Source organism: Ceratotherium simum, chromosome 5 (genome assembly GCF_057802395.1).
Source record: "Ceratotherium simum simum isolate JZ-2026a chromosome 5, ASM5780239v1, whole genome shotgun sequence".
NCBI classification, from domain to species: domain Eukaryota; kingdom Metazoa; phylum Chordata; class Mammalia; order Perissodactyla; family Rhinocerotidae; genus Ceratotherium; species Ceratotherium simum.
In genome coordinates, this window is record NC_141904.1 from 53,908,770 (window position 1) to 53,923,917 (window position 15,148).

At 44.3% G+C, this 15,148-nt stretch overlaps 1 protein-coding gene across 3 annotated transcripts in view; it reads right to left on the minus strand.

The window, feature by feature from the left end:
• RFT1 (RFT1 glycolipid translocator homolog) overlaps positions 1–15,148 on the minus strand; it is a 34,704-nt gene that overhangs the window by 4,273 nt on the left and 15,283 nt on the right. For all 3 annotated transcript variants that reach the window (XM_087431176.1, XM_087431175.1, XM_087431177.1), the window contains exons 7-11: positions 13,228–13,306; positions 9,780–9,830; positions 8,462–8,592; positions 6,930–7,074; positions 2,302–2,407 (exon numbers count right to left, since the gene is read on the minus strand). In XM_087431176.1, the coding sequence (XP_087287302.1) occupies positions 2,302–2,407; positions 6,930–7,074; positions 8,462–8,592; positions 9,780–9,830; positions 13,228–13,306 (512 nt within the window). The remainder of the gene's footprint in view (positions 1–2,301; positions 2,408–6,929; positions 7,075–8,461; positions 8,593–9,779; positions 9,831–13,227; positions 13,307–15,148) is intronic.

A 15,148-nucleotide genomic window follows, 5' to 3' on the forward strand; every position in this document is an offset into this window, starting at 1 on the left:
TGAAAATAATTTTCCAGATATTTACATACTGTCAAAATCCCATTACAACTAACTTAAAAAGTTGTTTCTTCTGGTTCAATGCAATATAAGATGAAAGAAAGCAACCAGCCACTATCTATATTCCCTCATGATTTGGCTGTAAGAGATTTTTTTTTTTAACATTTTAAGCAAGTCTAGCGTCGACTCTCCCCCTCAACACTAATGCTGGAATTATTGTAATAAAATTCCCTTCAAAGAGATAGATTCCTAGTCCAGAGCTCTTCCCACTATGCCTCAGTGTATGTTCTAAATTATATTTTTTATACATTTAGTATGTTCTAAATTATATTTAAAAATTATTTCATGTTACAGGCACCTTTCAAATAAAAACAGTATTTTCAAAATTAAAGTGAAATAGATCTTTTCATAGAAGGAAAAAAAATGGGATGGACTCAAAGCAGTTTTATAGCTATAAATTTAACTATGTGAAGTAAAAAGCATGTCTACACCACTAATTGAAAACTATTTGAAATGGTTGAGGGGCCAGCCTGGTGGCGCAGCGGTTAAGTGCACGCCCTCCGCTTTAGCGGCCCGGGGTTCGCAGGTTCGAGTCCCAGGCGCAGACAGACGCACTGCTTGTCAAGCCATGCTGTGGCGGCGTCCCATATAAACTAGAGGAAGACGGGCACGGATGTTAGCCCAGGGCCAGTCTTCCTCAGCAAAAAGAGGAGGATTGTCATCAGACACTAGCTCAGGACTGATCTTCCTCATACACACACACAAAATAATACTAATTTAAAAAAAAAAAGAAAGAAAACTATGGTTGTGACCTAAAAGTAGGCTGGGAAATCAGTTTAGTGGGTCACATCATGGTAGTTTAAGAAACGAAACAGAACAGAATAAAAGCCATCAGTGTATCCTGCACATAACTAGGGTACTAACTGCTGTGTGAAAGTTTCGTTTCAGTCACATCCGCCTAAATATGTAAGGGTCACAGTGCTCAACGCAGTTTTTACTGTAAAAGTTGGTCTGGGCCAGCGGTTCCTAAGGCCCTGGCTATCATCAGAAATCTCCTGGAGCTGTGTAATAAAACAGACTCCATGGCCCAAGCCCCTAAAATTCTAGTTGTTGGTCTAGTAGGGGGCCAGAACTTCCTAGGGGAATCTGACCAGTCTGGGCTGGGACGGCTGCTCTAGACTCTAGTTCTCAACTGTGGTGCAAACAGACGCACCAAGCTTCTTTGTGAGACAGCCCCAAATGGGAAGCAGAGGCTGCTCTGAATGGGAGGAAGGGTTCCCCAACTCTTTGAGCTACCCCTTCCATCCCACCCCCACCAGCGGGCCTCTCAGGGCTTTCAATAGCACTCAAGGCATTACAGAGTAGCATGAAATCCCCCAAGGGACCCACACCTCAGGGGGCAGAGGGATAACAAGGGTTACTCGCCCCATTACCTACACTTACCCTTCTACTCTCTTCTTTTTCCTCTCTCTTCTTTTCCCCATCAATTTTATCCTTTTCCTTAACCTCATCCTGTAGTGATGTCTTAAAATAGTGTCTTTCTACTTTTGGCATTTGGGACACAAGAATGAATGATCCAGGGTGTGGGCCAGAGGCTCTTAACGAGGAGTTCACGTCAGAATCATTGAAGAGCTTTTAAAAAACATACACATGCTCGGAAGCCTGCTAATTCTGTAGGTGTGGTAGGAGAGAAAGTAGTGGAAGTAGGGTGGACAGGAATCTGCATTTCTAACAAGCTCCATGGAAGACTTTGACTTTATCATAACCAGTATTAAGAACCAGTGCTTGAGGTTCCAGGGCAGAGGTTCTGATCTGGAGCTAATGCATGGGAAAAAAGTCTGGCAAAATGTGTCTGTGCACTTGGGCCTTTCTCTGAGGAGAGGTGTCACAGATCCCTGAGACTCTCAAAGACCTATGAATCAGATTCTCAGGGGTAGGACTCTGCATCTTGAAGAAGCTCCTTGGTAACTCACTGGAGTACTGGGCAAGGAGGTGGAGAAGTGCAGCTTGTCTTGTGCCTGCCTCTGCAAACCTGGACTAACACAACCCCCAAAGCCCAGATGTCTTCCTCCACAAAAGGAGGCAAAAAGCAGTTGCTGGCCCCCAGCCCCACCATGGGAAGGACTAACTGAACGGTGCCTGTGCAAGGAGAGCCTGGGGAAGGTCCCATACTAGTGGTCTAGGTGCCACCTCTCAAAGAGCCTTCTGTAAATGCACGTTCAGAATGAAAAGAAAGAAAGATTGGCAAGTCACTTTATTTTGGCTGAAGGCCATGATTAAAGGTGTGTCTTTAAGGTTACCTACCTGTCGACCTCCTCTTTGCTCATGGCAGCAAATGTGAAACACTCCGTCACTCCATTGATGGCAAGCAGGAGGACGTAGAGACAATAGGAACGCAACAAAACAGGACCTATAAAGCAATAATCCACTGTGACTCCAGAGCCCAAACGGGAGGTCCGCATGCACCTTCAGTTCAGCTGGGTGCTCAGAGAACACCAGAGCTGGGTCATGAGCCCTGCTGGTATCATCAATGGGCAGACGCATGCCTGAGCCTATGGTCTTATTTGGAAGGACTCTCAGCCTTCCATGGCACTGACTAAAATAAACAGCTAAAAACAAAAGGACAATTATGAATAAATGTACCGATCTCTTGCTTCACAACTAAAAGCTTATCTGGCCAGCAAGCAAATCTTGAATTTTAAATCATCATGAAGAGGCCTGTGAGTCTGAGCACTCAAGGACTCTAGTGGCCCTGCATGATAAGAGAACCTCAGTTCAGAGGTCCTGAAGAAAAGACCTTGGGGAGAAGCCCAGGCTCAGGAGCAGCAGGAAACCACGGAGACAGAGCACCCACAAATCTGCAGGGAGAGCCAGAGCCCACAATGTTATTTTCTTCCAAAACAAAGTGATGTGGTTCTATAGCTAACTAACAAGCTCTGAAAAAACCTGCTAACAAAAGATTGGGAGCCTTACAAATAGGATTGATCCCCTCTTTTAAGAGGGCCATAATCAAGAAGCAGCCAAAAGCAATTTCTAATAAAATAAACATATCCAGCCTACGACCCAGCAATTCCACTCCTAGGTATACATCCAACAGAAACAGGCACACATGTTCACAAAAACACTTGTACAAAAATGTCCACAGAAGTTTGATTCGTAATAGCCCAAACTGACCATCAACAGGAGAAAGGATAAACAAACTGTGGGCCATCTATACAAAGAAATACTTCCCAGCATTCAAAGAGGAAAAAACGACTGATCCATGTAAAAACATGGATACATCTCAAAAACTTTATATTGAAGGAAAGAAGCCAAACACAAAAGGGTCCATGCTGTGTGATTTCATTTATACAAAATTCTTTTTAAAAGCAATACTAATCGATGGTGATAGAAATCAGAACAGGGGTTGCCTCTGAGGTAGAGGGGACACTTGACTGGAAAGGGTCCTGAGAGAACTTCCTGGGGTAATGGAAATGTTCTATATCTTAATCTGGATGTTGGTTCTATGGTTGTATATATGTGTCAAAACACATAAAACTATACTTTTAAAAGAGTATAGGATTTTACTTTACGTAAATTAGACCTCAATAAAGAAAAAATTTAACCACCAAAAGAAAAGAGTGGGGCACTGAAGTTCCAGAGTCTCAGAATCTGGAATTTATTCATGATTTATGAAAGCTGCTTAATATGAAAGATCCCCGTGCCACGGGGACCCTCAACAGTTTTATGGCAGTCAAAAATTACAAAAGGAATATTAACAGGGCAGCCCTGATGCCCAACAAAAACTATTTTCCATGGCCCTCTCTTGGGTTCCACATTTTATCATGTCACGCTGCATTTCATTCCTTAAGCCACTGCAGAAAGTAGCCTGGCCCCCACTGCAGCTGAGGGACGACTCCAGTCGATGAGGCAGGGATCAGGCTCTGCCCTGTGATGGCTTGAGGCTATGCTCAGTGTGCCTGCTGCTTCTCTCCATCCTCCTCTCTCTAGCAGAGAGAAATGGGGCTCCTCTCATAACTGGCACTTCTCACTTGGTAACTGAAAGCTAATGGCACGTGTGGGTCTGTTGAAGGTGGATAGCGAGCTGCTGTGCAACATGGAGAACACAAACTCTTGCCTGAAACAGTGATTCAAGAGGAAGGGCTTTGAGTCGATTTTTGGGAAAGAGGTTGAAATTGGGGAAATTCACAGATGGAACCTTAAACTATGGATTGAATTGAGGGGTGTTATGGGTTGAATTATATACCCCAAAAAAGTATGTTGAAGTCCTAACCCCTAGCACCTTAGAATATGATCTTATTTGGAAATACGGTCTTTATAAAGATAAATATAAAGAGATAATAAAGTTAAAATGAGGTCATTAGGGTGGGCACTAATCCATTATGACTGGTATCCTTATAAAAAGGAGAAATCTGGACACAGGGACACTCACAGAGGGAAGACGATGTGAAGACACACAAAGAGAAGATAGCCATGTGACTGGAGTAATGCATCTACCAGCCAAGGATCGCCAGCAAATACCAGAAGCTAGAAGAGGCAAGGAAGGATCCACCTTTAGAGCCATCATGGTCCTGCTGACACCTTGATTTCAGACTTCTGACCTCCAGAACTGTGAGACAATCAATTTTTATTGTTTTAAGCCATCCAGTTTGTTGTATATTGTTATTGCAGCCCTAGGAAACTAATACAGGAGATAGAGAAGAAAAATAGATTTTAAAAAGTAAAAGAAAGAACAAGAGAGAAGCACCTAAGACATAAATGTGAGAATCTCAGGGAAGTGCATTGAATATTTGTGTTTTTCTAAAGGACAGAAAAGCTAGGTATGAGAAAGATTCCTGAGTAAAGTCTCTAGAACACTTACAAAGCCCCTAATTATACACAGTGCTAATCCCAAATAATGCAAAGCAAAACCACAGTGCCCCACACGGAAGCCTGTCTATGCTGTGTCCTAGTCCCACCTTTGGAGAAGGCAGCACAGAGGGTGGAGGGTGTAAGAAGCCAATTCAGGTCACATGTAAGTCCCCTTCCTGGGTGACGACAAAGACCAATACGCAACTGGGACAACTGAGGACGGCAGTGTCGCAAGTTCCACTTTCAAAACTAAGGTGGTTGGGCTGAGCCACGGAAAGGTGCCCTTTTCTGATTAATTCAGGAAGACATTCTGGAGAAAGTCAAGTTTTGTGAGGTATTTAAGTGAGCAAAAAAAACTGTTGGTGGGGGGGGAAGAGCAGCAGTGTTAATTTTTCCTGGTGTAGAAAAGGCATTCGGGTACACAGCACTAGTCCCAAGAGTCAGGAGTAGGGCAAGGGGAGGAGGGACGGTGTGGACACGAGGGAAGGAAAGCCAGCAGGCACCCAGGGGAGATGCAGTGACCCCACCAGAAGCCACTCTGGGCTTAACAAGCTGGAAGTTTGGTCAAAATGAGAGACAGCTACCATGAGGAGACAAATGCTAGAAGACCCCGCTGGGGCAGTGATGCTGACGGAGCCCTGGGCCAGGCAAGAGATGACAATGGTCCTAAAGATCCTGCAGTGGCACACCAAACCACACATTCTTTTCAGAGACAGAAACTAGACCATTCTCAAGACTCTACTTTATCTAAAGATGAGACTGGGAGAGTATCTTTTTGAGTCTCAAATTATTAATGACATAAACCATGCGAGACAGAACTTATTACTTTGCAAATCAACTAACACTGACCCTTTAATTGATAAGTCTATATTCAGTGCTCAAAACTGGCACCAGCATCTCACTTCAGTAAAAGGACTAACAATTCTAGTAGTTTGTTTATATATCATATATGATTAATTACTCCACCAGGTGCACATGATATTGATGGGACTGCCCTCTCCTCCTGGCAGGGTCCTGTGATTGCATGCCTTGGTGATTACCTTTCTGAAGGGGAGAGCTCCTGTGAAATAGGTGAGTCCCCAGTCTCTGCACACTAACTTACTAATGGCTTCCTTCCTCTCTGCAGTCCCCTGATGGAAAAGTACCTCTCACAGCACACACCCCAGGGAGCTGCAAACCACCTCATTCGTTTCACAGCAGGTGTTTTTCTAAACTTAATGACGTTTGCTCTACTATAGAAACTTGGCCTTCTTCCTCTAAGACCAAAAGTTCGGGCCCCATTATAGTGGAGACTAAAACATGCCCATGAACTTGTAAAATGGCATTTGACAAAGTCCTCAATTTTACATTAAGATGGAGCAGCAGAAAGAAGTCTTCAGGGTTCCTGTCTAGTGACCTGAGGAATTAAAAACATCTTTGCCAAACCCAAGATGAAGCACTGCAAATGGACTGCCAGCCTACGGCCCTGCACATTTTGAAACTGGTAAAATCCCCAGGGCCTAGCAAGTGCTGTGAGATGCTCCATGGCCTGGGCACCAGGTGCTTCAGAGTTAAGACACATTCGATACTTTTCTCCTTCAAAAACCAAGAGTCACTGGATTAAATATATCATTTTATTTACCGAGATCAATTTTATTCTCTGCAAATGGCTCTGGGTTATCCTTCAGAGGCTTTTATGTATCAGGCCATGAGATTTACGTGACATTTACTATCTTCAGATGTGTTTAGTACCAAGTGGAGACTCATTAGGCCTGCTCTCTGCCTTCCTCCCTCACCCGAGGGAGCACAAGGAAGCACAAGGAAGCACTTGGCAAAACACATTTGAGGCCTGAGAGGAAAGCCTAGGAATCATAACTTCTCCAAGTGAGGCTGGGGAACTGACCCACCTGATGACAAAGCCCCCGACCACACCCTGAGCTGTCATCTCACCTCATGTGCGGGCAACAGTCCCACAGCCCCAGCCACTGACAATGTTCCCTACGCCGACACAGATATCGGCACGAGGTCTGCACAAGGTCTTCACAGACTCTTCTATTTCTGTTTGGAAATTAGAGCAAATCTGGCAAAACTCTTGTGCATACCTGATCCCGAGCTAAGCATGGTCCCTCCGTAGATATCCAAAGCCAGCTGCGAATAGGCAAAGCCAAAAACAGTGATGGTCAGGCCGGCCAGCAGGGCCAGCTTGAGCAGGGACTCCAAAACCACGGCAGCCACAGCAACGTCCTCCTGGGGCCAGGGGAGAGGGAAGGAAGTTGGATGAATCACGAGCTAAAGAAAAACTTCACATCTGGCCTTCTCCTTTGCTGTTTTACAGATCACTCCTTCAACTGTGAGGACCATCACTGCTTTTCTGTAGCCTGTGTTTGTTTCTATGTCAACTGGCAAATGAAGGAAAAAAGACAATATGTGCCTCCTTAACGTAGTGAGAGGGAGGTTTAGTTTTTAACTTATTTAAAATAAATTATTTCAAATGTTGCTTAGGAAACACTCACTTTTCCCTCTGATATTCATTCTTACATGGACAGCAAGTTTTATGTTGCCGGCTAGCTTCATCAGTGTGCTTCTCCTGACAAATGGCTCCAAATCCTGATGTTCCTGTCAATGTACACTTAGAAGAATATTTCAAATCAGACTGAGAACCAGATTAACTCATTTTGAAATACTGTGTATAAACCATATTTTGCAAAACGTCTTCTAAGACATGTAAGAGGCCGACTTAGCTTGCTTTTAATTCTAAGCGAGTCAGACATTTTCAATAGCTTTAGAAAAAGTTAAGTTTTGGGGCCGGCCCCATGGTGTAGCGGTTAAGTGCGCGCACTCCACCGCTGGCAGCCCGGGTTTGGATCCCGGGTGCGCACCGATGCACCGCTTGTCAGGCCATACTGTGGCAGCGTCCCATATAAAGTGGAGGAAGATGGGCACAGATGTTAGCCCAGGGCCAGTCTTCCTCAGCAAAAAGAGGAGGATTGGCATGGATGTTAGCTCAGGGCTAATCTTCCTCACACACAAAAAAAAAAAAGAAAGAAAAAGTTAAGCTTTTACAACCAAATACTCCTGGATTAAAATCTCTTCTTCTGTTTTACCAACCAGAGTATGTAGATTCTCAAAGTCAGAATGTAGCTCTGGGTACTTCACAGTCCTTAACAAGCTTAAACAACTGGTGTGGCAAGTGAAACCAAATGACCACGTCCCTTCTTTGCCATGCCCTAGGTTAGCCTTGCCCCAGTCTCTGCATCCTCTGGCTCACCTTTGTTTCTTGAGAATCTGAGGATGGAGGAGGCAACCTCATTCTTACACCTAAGACTAGACTACGAGAGGTGGTCTGTGCTGCACTGGAGACAGCTGTAGAGAGTTCTGAGAGGGCTGGGTCAAGGAAAAGGTCACAAAAAAGGACAAAGGGGTGAGAAGGAAGGGCCAGCCAGGGAGAAAGGAGAAGGCTGTGAAAGAAGTGAGCTCAGGGTCCTGCCATCATTCAGAATGAGAGAAAAGAATAAAACCTAGAAGAAAATTTCAAATCAAACAGAAGGGAAACAGACTGCTCCACATCTCTGTCTATCTTGCAATTAGAGAGAAAAATTCACTTGAGAGATGGTGACATATGAACCAAGACTACCTGCTTCTGAAGTGTGGCATCCTTTCCTCTCTCCAGCACCTTAGCAAAGAATATATAAAAACTCTCCTCTATCGGCTGGAAAATTAACCTGGCCACAAGGGAGCCAAGATTATTCACTATATCATATACACCTACAAAACAAAAAGGAAGAAATAACAATCCTACTGGTTTTTCTATTTAAATTTTCACAGCACTATTAAAATTTTTTCTAATTTAATTTTTTTAATTAAAGTTTTTGAGATAATTATAGATTCATGTGTAGTCGTAAGAAACAATAGAGAGATCCACGTACCCTCTACCCAGTTTCCCCAAATAGTAACAGCTTGCAAAACTATAGCACAATGTCACAACTAGGATACTGACTTTGATACAGTTAAGATACAGAACATTAAAAGTCATTAGGGGCCAGCCTGGAGGTGCAAGTGGTTAAGTGCGCGCTCTGCTGCGGCAGCCCAGGGTTCGCCAGTTCGGATCCCGGGCGCACACTGACACACCGCTTGGCAAGCCATGCTGTGGCGGTGTCCCATATAAAGTGGAGGAAGATGGGCGTGGATGTTAGCCCAGGGCCAGTCTACCTCAGCAAAAAGAGGGGGATTGGCAGATGTTAGCTCAGGGCCGATCTTCCTTGCAAAAAAAAAAAAAGTCATTAATGCCAAGTTGATTTTTTCTATTTTTATTTCCACTACTTTGAGATTATATTCAAAAAAGATATGCTGGGCCGGCTCCGTGGCTTAGCGGTTAAGTGCGCGCGCTCTGATGCTGGCGGCCCGGGTTCGGATCCCGGGCGCGCCCCGAGGCACCACTTCTCCGTCCAACGTGAGGCCGAGTCCCACGTACAGCAACTAGAAGGATGTGAACCTATGACATACAACTATCTACTGGGGCTTTGGGGGGAAAAACTGAATAAATAAAATCTTTAAAAAAAAAAAAAAAAAAAAAGATATGCAAAAAATACTGCGACCTATCTAGCCACACAAATATGGGGCGAATCTCTGTGACTGTGATGGAGAGCTCCCTTTTTTCTTAGTGCCTCCCAACCCCTAGAATGAGCACCAGAGCTCTGCAGAAAGCAGGGTCAGGGCAGAGATCTCAATGGACAACCTGCCACCCAAGTCACATGAGAGGGGACAGTCAGGATACTGTACATATTTACAAAGACCTACATTTTTCAATCACCAGGATTTGTTTTTTTACAATCTTCATTTTTTATAATCTTCAGGTTCACTTTTCATTTAACATATCAAACTGCAAAGAAAAATATTAGAAAATACCTAACAGTATTCACCTTTAATGAAAACACTACAGAATTTCATCTTACCCTGATCGCCAAAATTTAACACGTTCAAAAATGTCATCACATATCGCTCGCCTACAAATAGAAAAACAAAATAATTAGCATTTCAAATACACATTATTTTCTTGTTTCCTGTTATCATATATCAACTCTTCTAGTTGGCAAATACTCTCAAAAGAGAAAAATTAGATAAACCAGTTAAAGACATGTTCCCTGTCCTAATGTTGATTTCAAATAATCTCAAAATAGAAACAATTTAGAAAGTGCTGGGGGATTGACAGCAGATCTCCAAACCAGTCAAATTAAAAACAAAACAAAATCAACAAAACCAATCTAATAAGTTAAAACAAAAAGTATGAGGAGATCACTAAAATGTTAATAATGAAAATGTTCCAAGTTTTAAGGGAGGTCAGATAATCTGAATGTAAATCCTGCGAAATGAAAGGTCCATGATTGTGCACAGACTCATCAAAAGTTTCCTCTCCCTGTGGAGAAAGCTCCATGGAGGCTGTTTAGGCTCTGGAGCCCAAGTCCATGACTCAAATCTAAGACAGTCTAATTGCCCTCAAGGTGAAGACACCAGCCCAGAGCCCCACCCTCCCACCCCCAGCTTCCATGAATTTTCTTATCTTATGAGTGACCACTATGGAGATCGAGCACAGAAGAGTGCCCACAGCCCTAAAGGGCAAATTCTCACCTCCTAGCAACTTGCTCAAAAAGGAAAGCAATATCAAGAGACTAGAAGCAGTGATGATCTTCTCTCAAGTCTCTCTTGGCTCCTTGCCTCCCTACAACCTCCCAGCCTCTGCACCTGTGGAAGGAACCTCTGCAGGTCCTCCCAGGCACTCACCCACAGGACTGCACGAGCTCCATCTGTATCTCTGCACTGCTCCCATCCATCCTAACTGCTAACAGTTCTAGCTTGCGCAAATACAGATCTTAAGTCAACCCCTGCTTTGACACCCTTAGTGTTTGCAAAAAGTCCAGGCTCCTTCATTCTGCGTTTCAGGCCTTTTATAAAGTGACCCCAAGCTATCTTTTTGGCCTCCCTTCACCAACTCTGCCCCTACCTCCCACCATCACATTGTCATTCTCTGCTACACTCTCCCAGGTTTTTGCCCCTCCAGCTGTTCTGAGTCAGGCTGGGCCGGTTGTGCTCCCAGCCTTGGCCCTTCGCATTCTCACCACCTAGAATGGCTTTTCTGCAGGGACCTCCCTGTGTTCTGGCACAACAGGCCCCTCCTTCCCACATTCTGTAACCTCCCTGAGGGCAGGAACCATGTCTCAGTCATCTCTATGTCCCTGGTTTCCTAGCAGAGCTCCAGGAAATGAGCCATCTGGCGAATGAACTAACATTTCCAAGTACAGCCCTCGCAGCCCTGTATCAGAGGTAACCACACAAGTGTCTGAGTCTCTGGTGAGAGAACGAGCTCCTTGAGGCCGTGACCTGTTACTCATTCATCTGTGTATTCTCAGCACCTGGCACACAGTATTCAGGAAATGTGGGGCAGAAAGTAACAGCACATACATTTTTGCTACTACAGTGAATGATTTCAACTTTTTTTGAGCTGTAGTTTTTAGATAAAAAGAATCTGGTGGTCCTTGTTAAGCCACTTCCTTATTTCACAGCCATGGAGATGAAGACCCCGAGCCGTTCCTAACAGCCCTCTGCCAGTTAGGCCAGGGCAGCCCAACCATGGGTGAGTGAGCCATTAGCACCACAGTCAGGCCTAGCACTGGAGGCTGGCGAGCATGGCTAACTTACACCTGCTGTCACAAACACACGCCTAGCCACTGCAGTCCAGACAACCTCAACTCATTTAAGCTGCTTTTAAAACTTTGAGGGGCCAGCCTGGTGGCGCAACAGTTAAGTGCGCACGCTCCGCTTCGGGGCAGCCTGGGGTTTGCAAGTTTGGATCCCGAGCGCACAATGATGCCACGCTTGTCAAGCTATGCTGTGGCAGCGTCCCATATAAAGTAGAGGAAGATGGCACGGATGTTAGCCCAGGGCCAATCTTCCTCAGCAAAAAGAGGAGGATTGGCATTGGATATTAGCTCAGGGCTAGTCTTCTTCACAAAAAAAAAAAAAAAAAAACACTTTAAGTGGAAAAAAAAGTGCACATATGCAACCACCCTTTCCAAAACTCCCTCCATTGATTTTCTTGTTCTAACAATAACGTGAACTATCACAATCCACAATTTCACTACAGTTACCTTCCTTTATCAACAAACACCTGTTGAATACCTATCATGCGCAGGTCCAGCAGGGTGCTGGGGAGACAGTGGTGAACAGCACATTCCAAGCTCTCAAGAAACGTAGTTAAGACACCTTCACTCAGCTCTCCAAACGTTTCTGACCCTTACTTCTCCCAGAAGTCCTGTGAACAGTTTCACTTTTGTAAGGGCAATGTCATAGGCTCAGGGGAGAAACGCACTCTCAAGGCTCCGAGAGTCCTCAGACACCTCCTGGTCCTAGCCCCTAACTCACAGATGGGAAAGTGAGGCTTAGTGGAGTTATTTCCCTTTGGAAGTATAATAAAAAATATAGAGGGGAGGAAAATGGAAAATAAGATAATAATGATGATGGTTGTATTAGAATGCTAGAATTATAAGGAATTTTTTCCATTTTCCAAAATCTTTGTAATGGGGTTATATTATTTTATAATTAAAAGATAATTTTTGCGAAGATTTAAAAATACATTCAGTAACAGATACATAGATGTATAGACATATGAAATTTACATATAGAGAGAAACCACTACCTTCAGCAGCTTATAGCTGCCTCAAATCTCATTCTTTAAACTAAAGCTGAGTATAAATAAACCAACACACATACACAGAAAAAGTGGATGTACTTTCAGCTCCTTGCTGGCCCTCTACATCGAGAGCTCTGTCACCGCAAAGTGGAAAGCTTTAAGAAGTGGAAGGCTGACCAAACTATCACACAGGTGAATCTTGTTGTTTAAGAAAATAAAATGATGAAAACCTGGTTCTTAAAAAAGTTCAAAAAAAAAGAAAGTGTATAAAAAGTCAGGATAGGATAATGAGATTACGGATAGTTTCCTCTATTTTCCAAATTTTCTGTAATTGATATAATACTTTTATAATATATTTATTTAAATGATATAACATGCTGTTTTAGAGTTAGACTTGGATTCAAATTGAGTTGTTCCTCATTACTGTAGGACCCTGCAGAAGTTATAAAACCTCCCTGGCCCTCAGTTTCCTCATCCATAATAAATAGGGACAATATCTTTCTTACAAGCCTGTGGAGACATTTAAATTAGACAACTTAAGTATCAAACTAAAGAAATGTTCATTTCTCTCTCCTTGTTTAAAAAGCTCCCATTTCTGAGGTTCCTCTGCCCAGGGGGGCTCCAGACAGCAGGTGGTCTGGTCTAGGTCATCAGCAGTTCCATGGAATCCTCTCCCTTACAAACGTTTCCTGACTGCTCAGTGACCTCTTACTTACCTTCAGTCAAAATCTGTTTCAAGAAAGACTGTTTGAAAAAACTCCAAGTCAATTTGGCCTCTGTCCAATTTACAAAAGCCTAGAAGAGAAAACAAAACCTCAGTAGGTCTGAGTACAATAATGCCACATGAAAGGTAAACTCATTTTGGTCCCTAAATCTCCCAAACTACGCTGCATTCAGGGTATCACTGGACTGGAGCAGATGCTAGGGGTAGCTCTAGTCCAGGAGCAAATCCCTCCCAGTGAGAAGGAAAGTGGGCATCTCTTTCCCCAGAACAAAGAGCGCCAGACTACCACCACTAGAGGGCACTGTGGACCACATCATCCTGGACACTGATCCTTAGATAGCTTCAGAGGCTCAGGGGCATAGCTTCTTCTCTCTCTCACAGCACTGCAGCCCCCTCCCCCATGCCAGGTGGTCCTCTGGGGGTCTGCACAGCAGTCTGTGCTCTTTTCCAAGGAAACGAACAGTTACTGCTGGCACACAAGACTTTTGTGAACCTACTTGCTGGTAGGCTGTGAATGGGTTTGGAAAGTTGATTGAGCTCTTTAAAAAAAAAATATTCTTTAGAAGAGTGAATTCATGATAGTGTATCTAATCTGAAAGCTCATACTTGAGCATTCCTTTCTCCTAATGGCTTCAATTTAAATGGACCCATGGTTCAGAAGGAATGGCCACACTGCTTACTATCTCCAAAATGCTCATTAAGGACAAAAAGGCAGGAAGTCTGGTCAGAGACTGGGTTTCTTCTCAGAGGCGTCTGCTAAGTGGTAGAAAAGAAGCACACTCTTTGGGCTTTTACCAGCCTGTTCAGAATGGATTTGTCACTTGGGACGGTCAAAAGAGGCTATTTCACAAGAGCTAGGTTGGTCCTGCTGAGCTGGTCTACACAGCTGTGAATTTCTCTGGAATCCACTGACCAAAAAGCCATTCCACCACCTCGCTGTACTGATGGAGAAACTGAGGCACGGATGGTGAAAGGTGATGGGCAGTACTGCTAGGGGAGGTCTGGAATCAGAATGCAGGGGTTCATTGCGCTTTAACCTAAGCGACTCTTTCACTTTAAACTCTTCTGACTCAGGATGGTCCTTCCAGCTGCATCCTTATCACACTGACAAGAGTCACCAAGGAGTTGATGGCCACGGTCCTGTACCCTGCTCTCCATCACCTCCATACCCCATACAGCATTCCTTCCTCTCTCTCTCACTCCAGAGCTATCAATTCTGCCTCAGCTTTCTCCATGCTCCCATTTCCACCCACCCTCACAACTGCCACGGCATCCTCGTGAGTTTTTTCACTTCCAACCTTTTCTCTAGCCCATCCTTCTCATGGTAGGGTTCAGGCTTCGGAGTCAGGCTTAGAGATTGGGGCTTAAACCTCAGCTCCTGACTTATTAGTGAGAAGGCCAAAGGCAAGACACTCAACTTTGCTAAGACTCATTTTTCTCATCTGCAAAATGGGCTAAGAAGTCCTACATCCTGGAACTGGTACAAGGATTGAGAAAAATGAGATAAAACTGTAACAGATGGTAAGCTCCTTAACATGGGCAATTAGATCATGGCACTGTTCAAAAACCTTTCATTAGGCTCCACTGCCTCTGAATTAAGCCCACACTCCACGGCACTGAGGTCACCACCACCTGGCCCTAGCCCAGCAGGCCATAACCTCCTTCCACCTTTTGCTTCTTCTCCCCTCCCCGACTGTCCAGCCAACTTAAGTACCCCAGTCGTCTCTGCAATCCCAATTCCAACACAGTGACAGGCATGTAATAGGCCCTGAGCAAATGTCCTTCCTTCCTGCAGCCACAAATGCACATTTCTGCCACACAGGCACATTCACCTCTGCCACCCATGTGTCAAGGCCCAACTCAAAAGCAGCTTCCTCGGTGCTCCCAGATGCATTCATCAGTCCTTTCTCTGT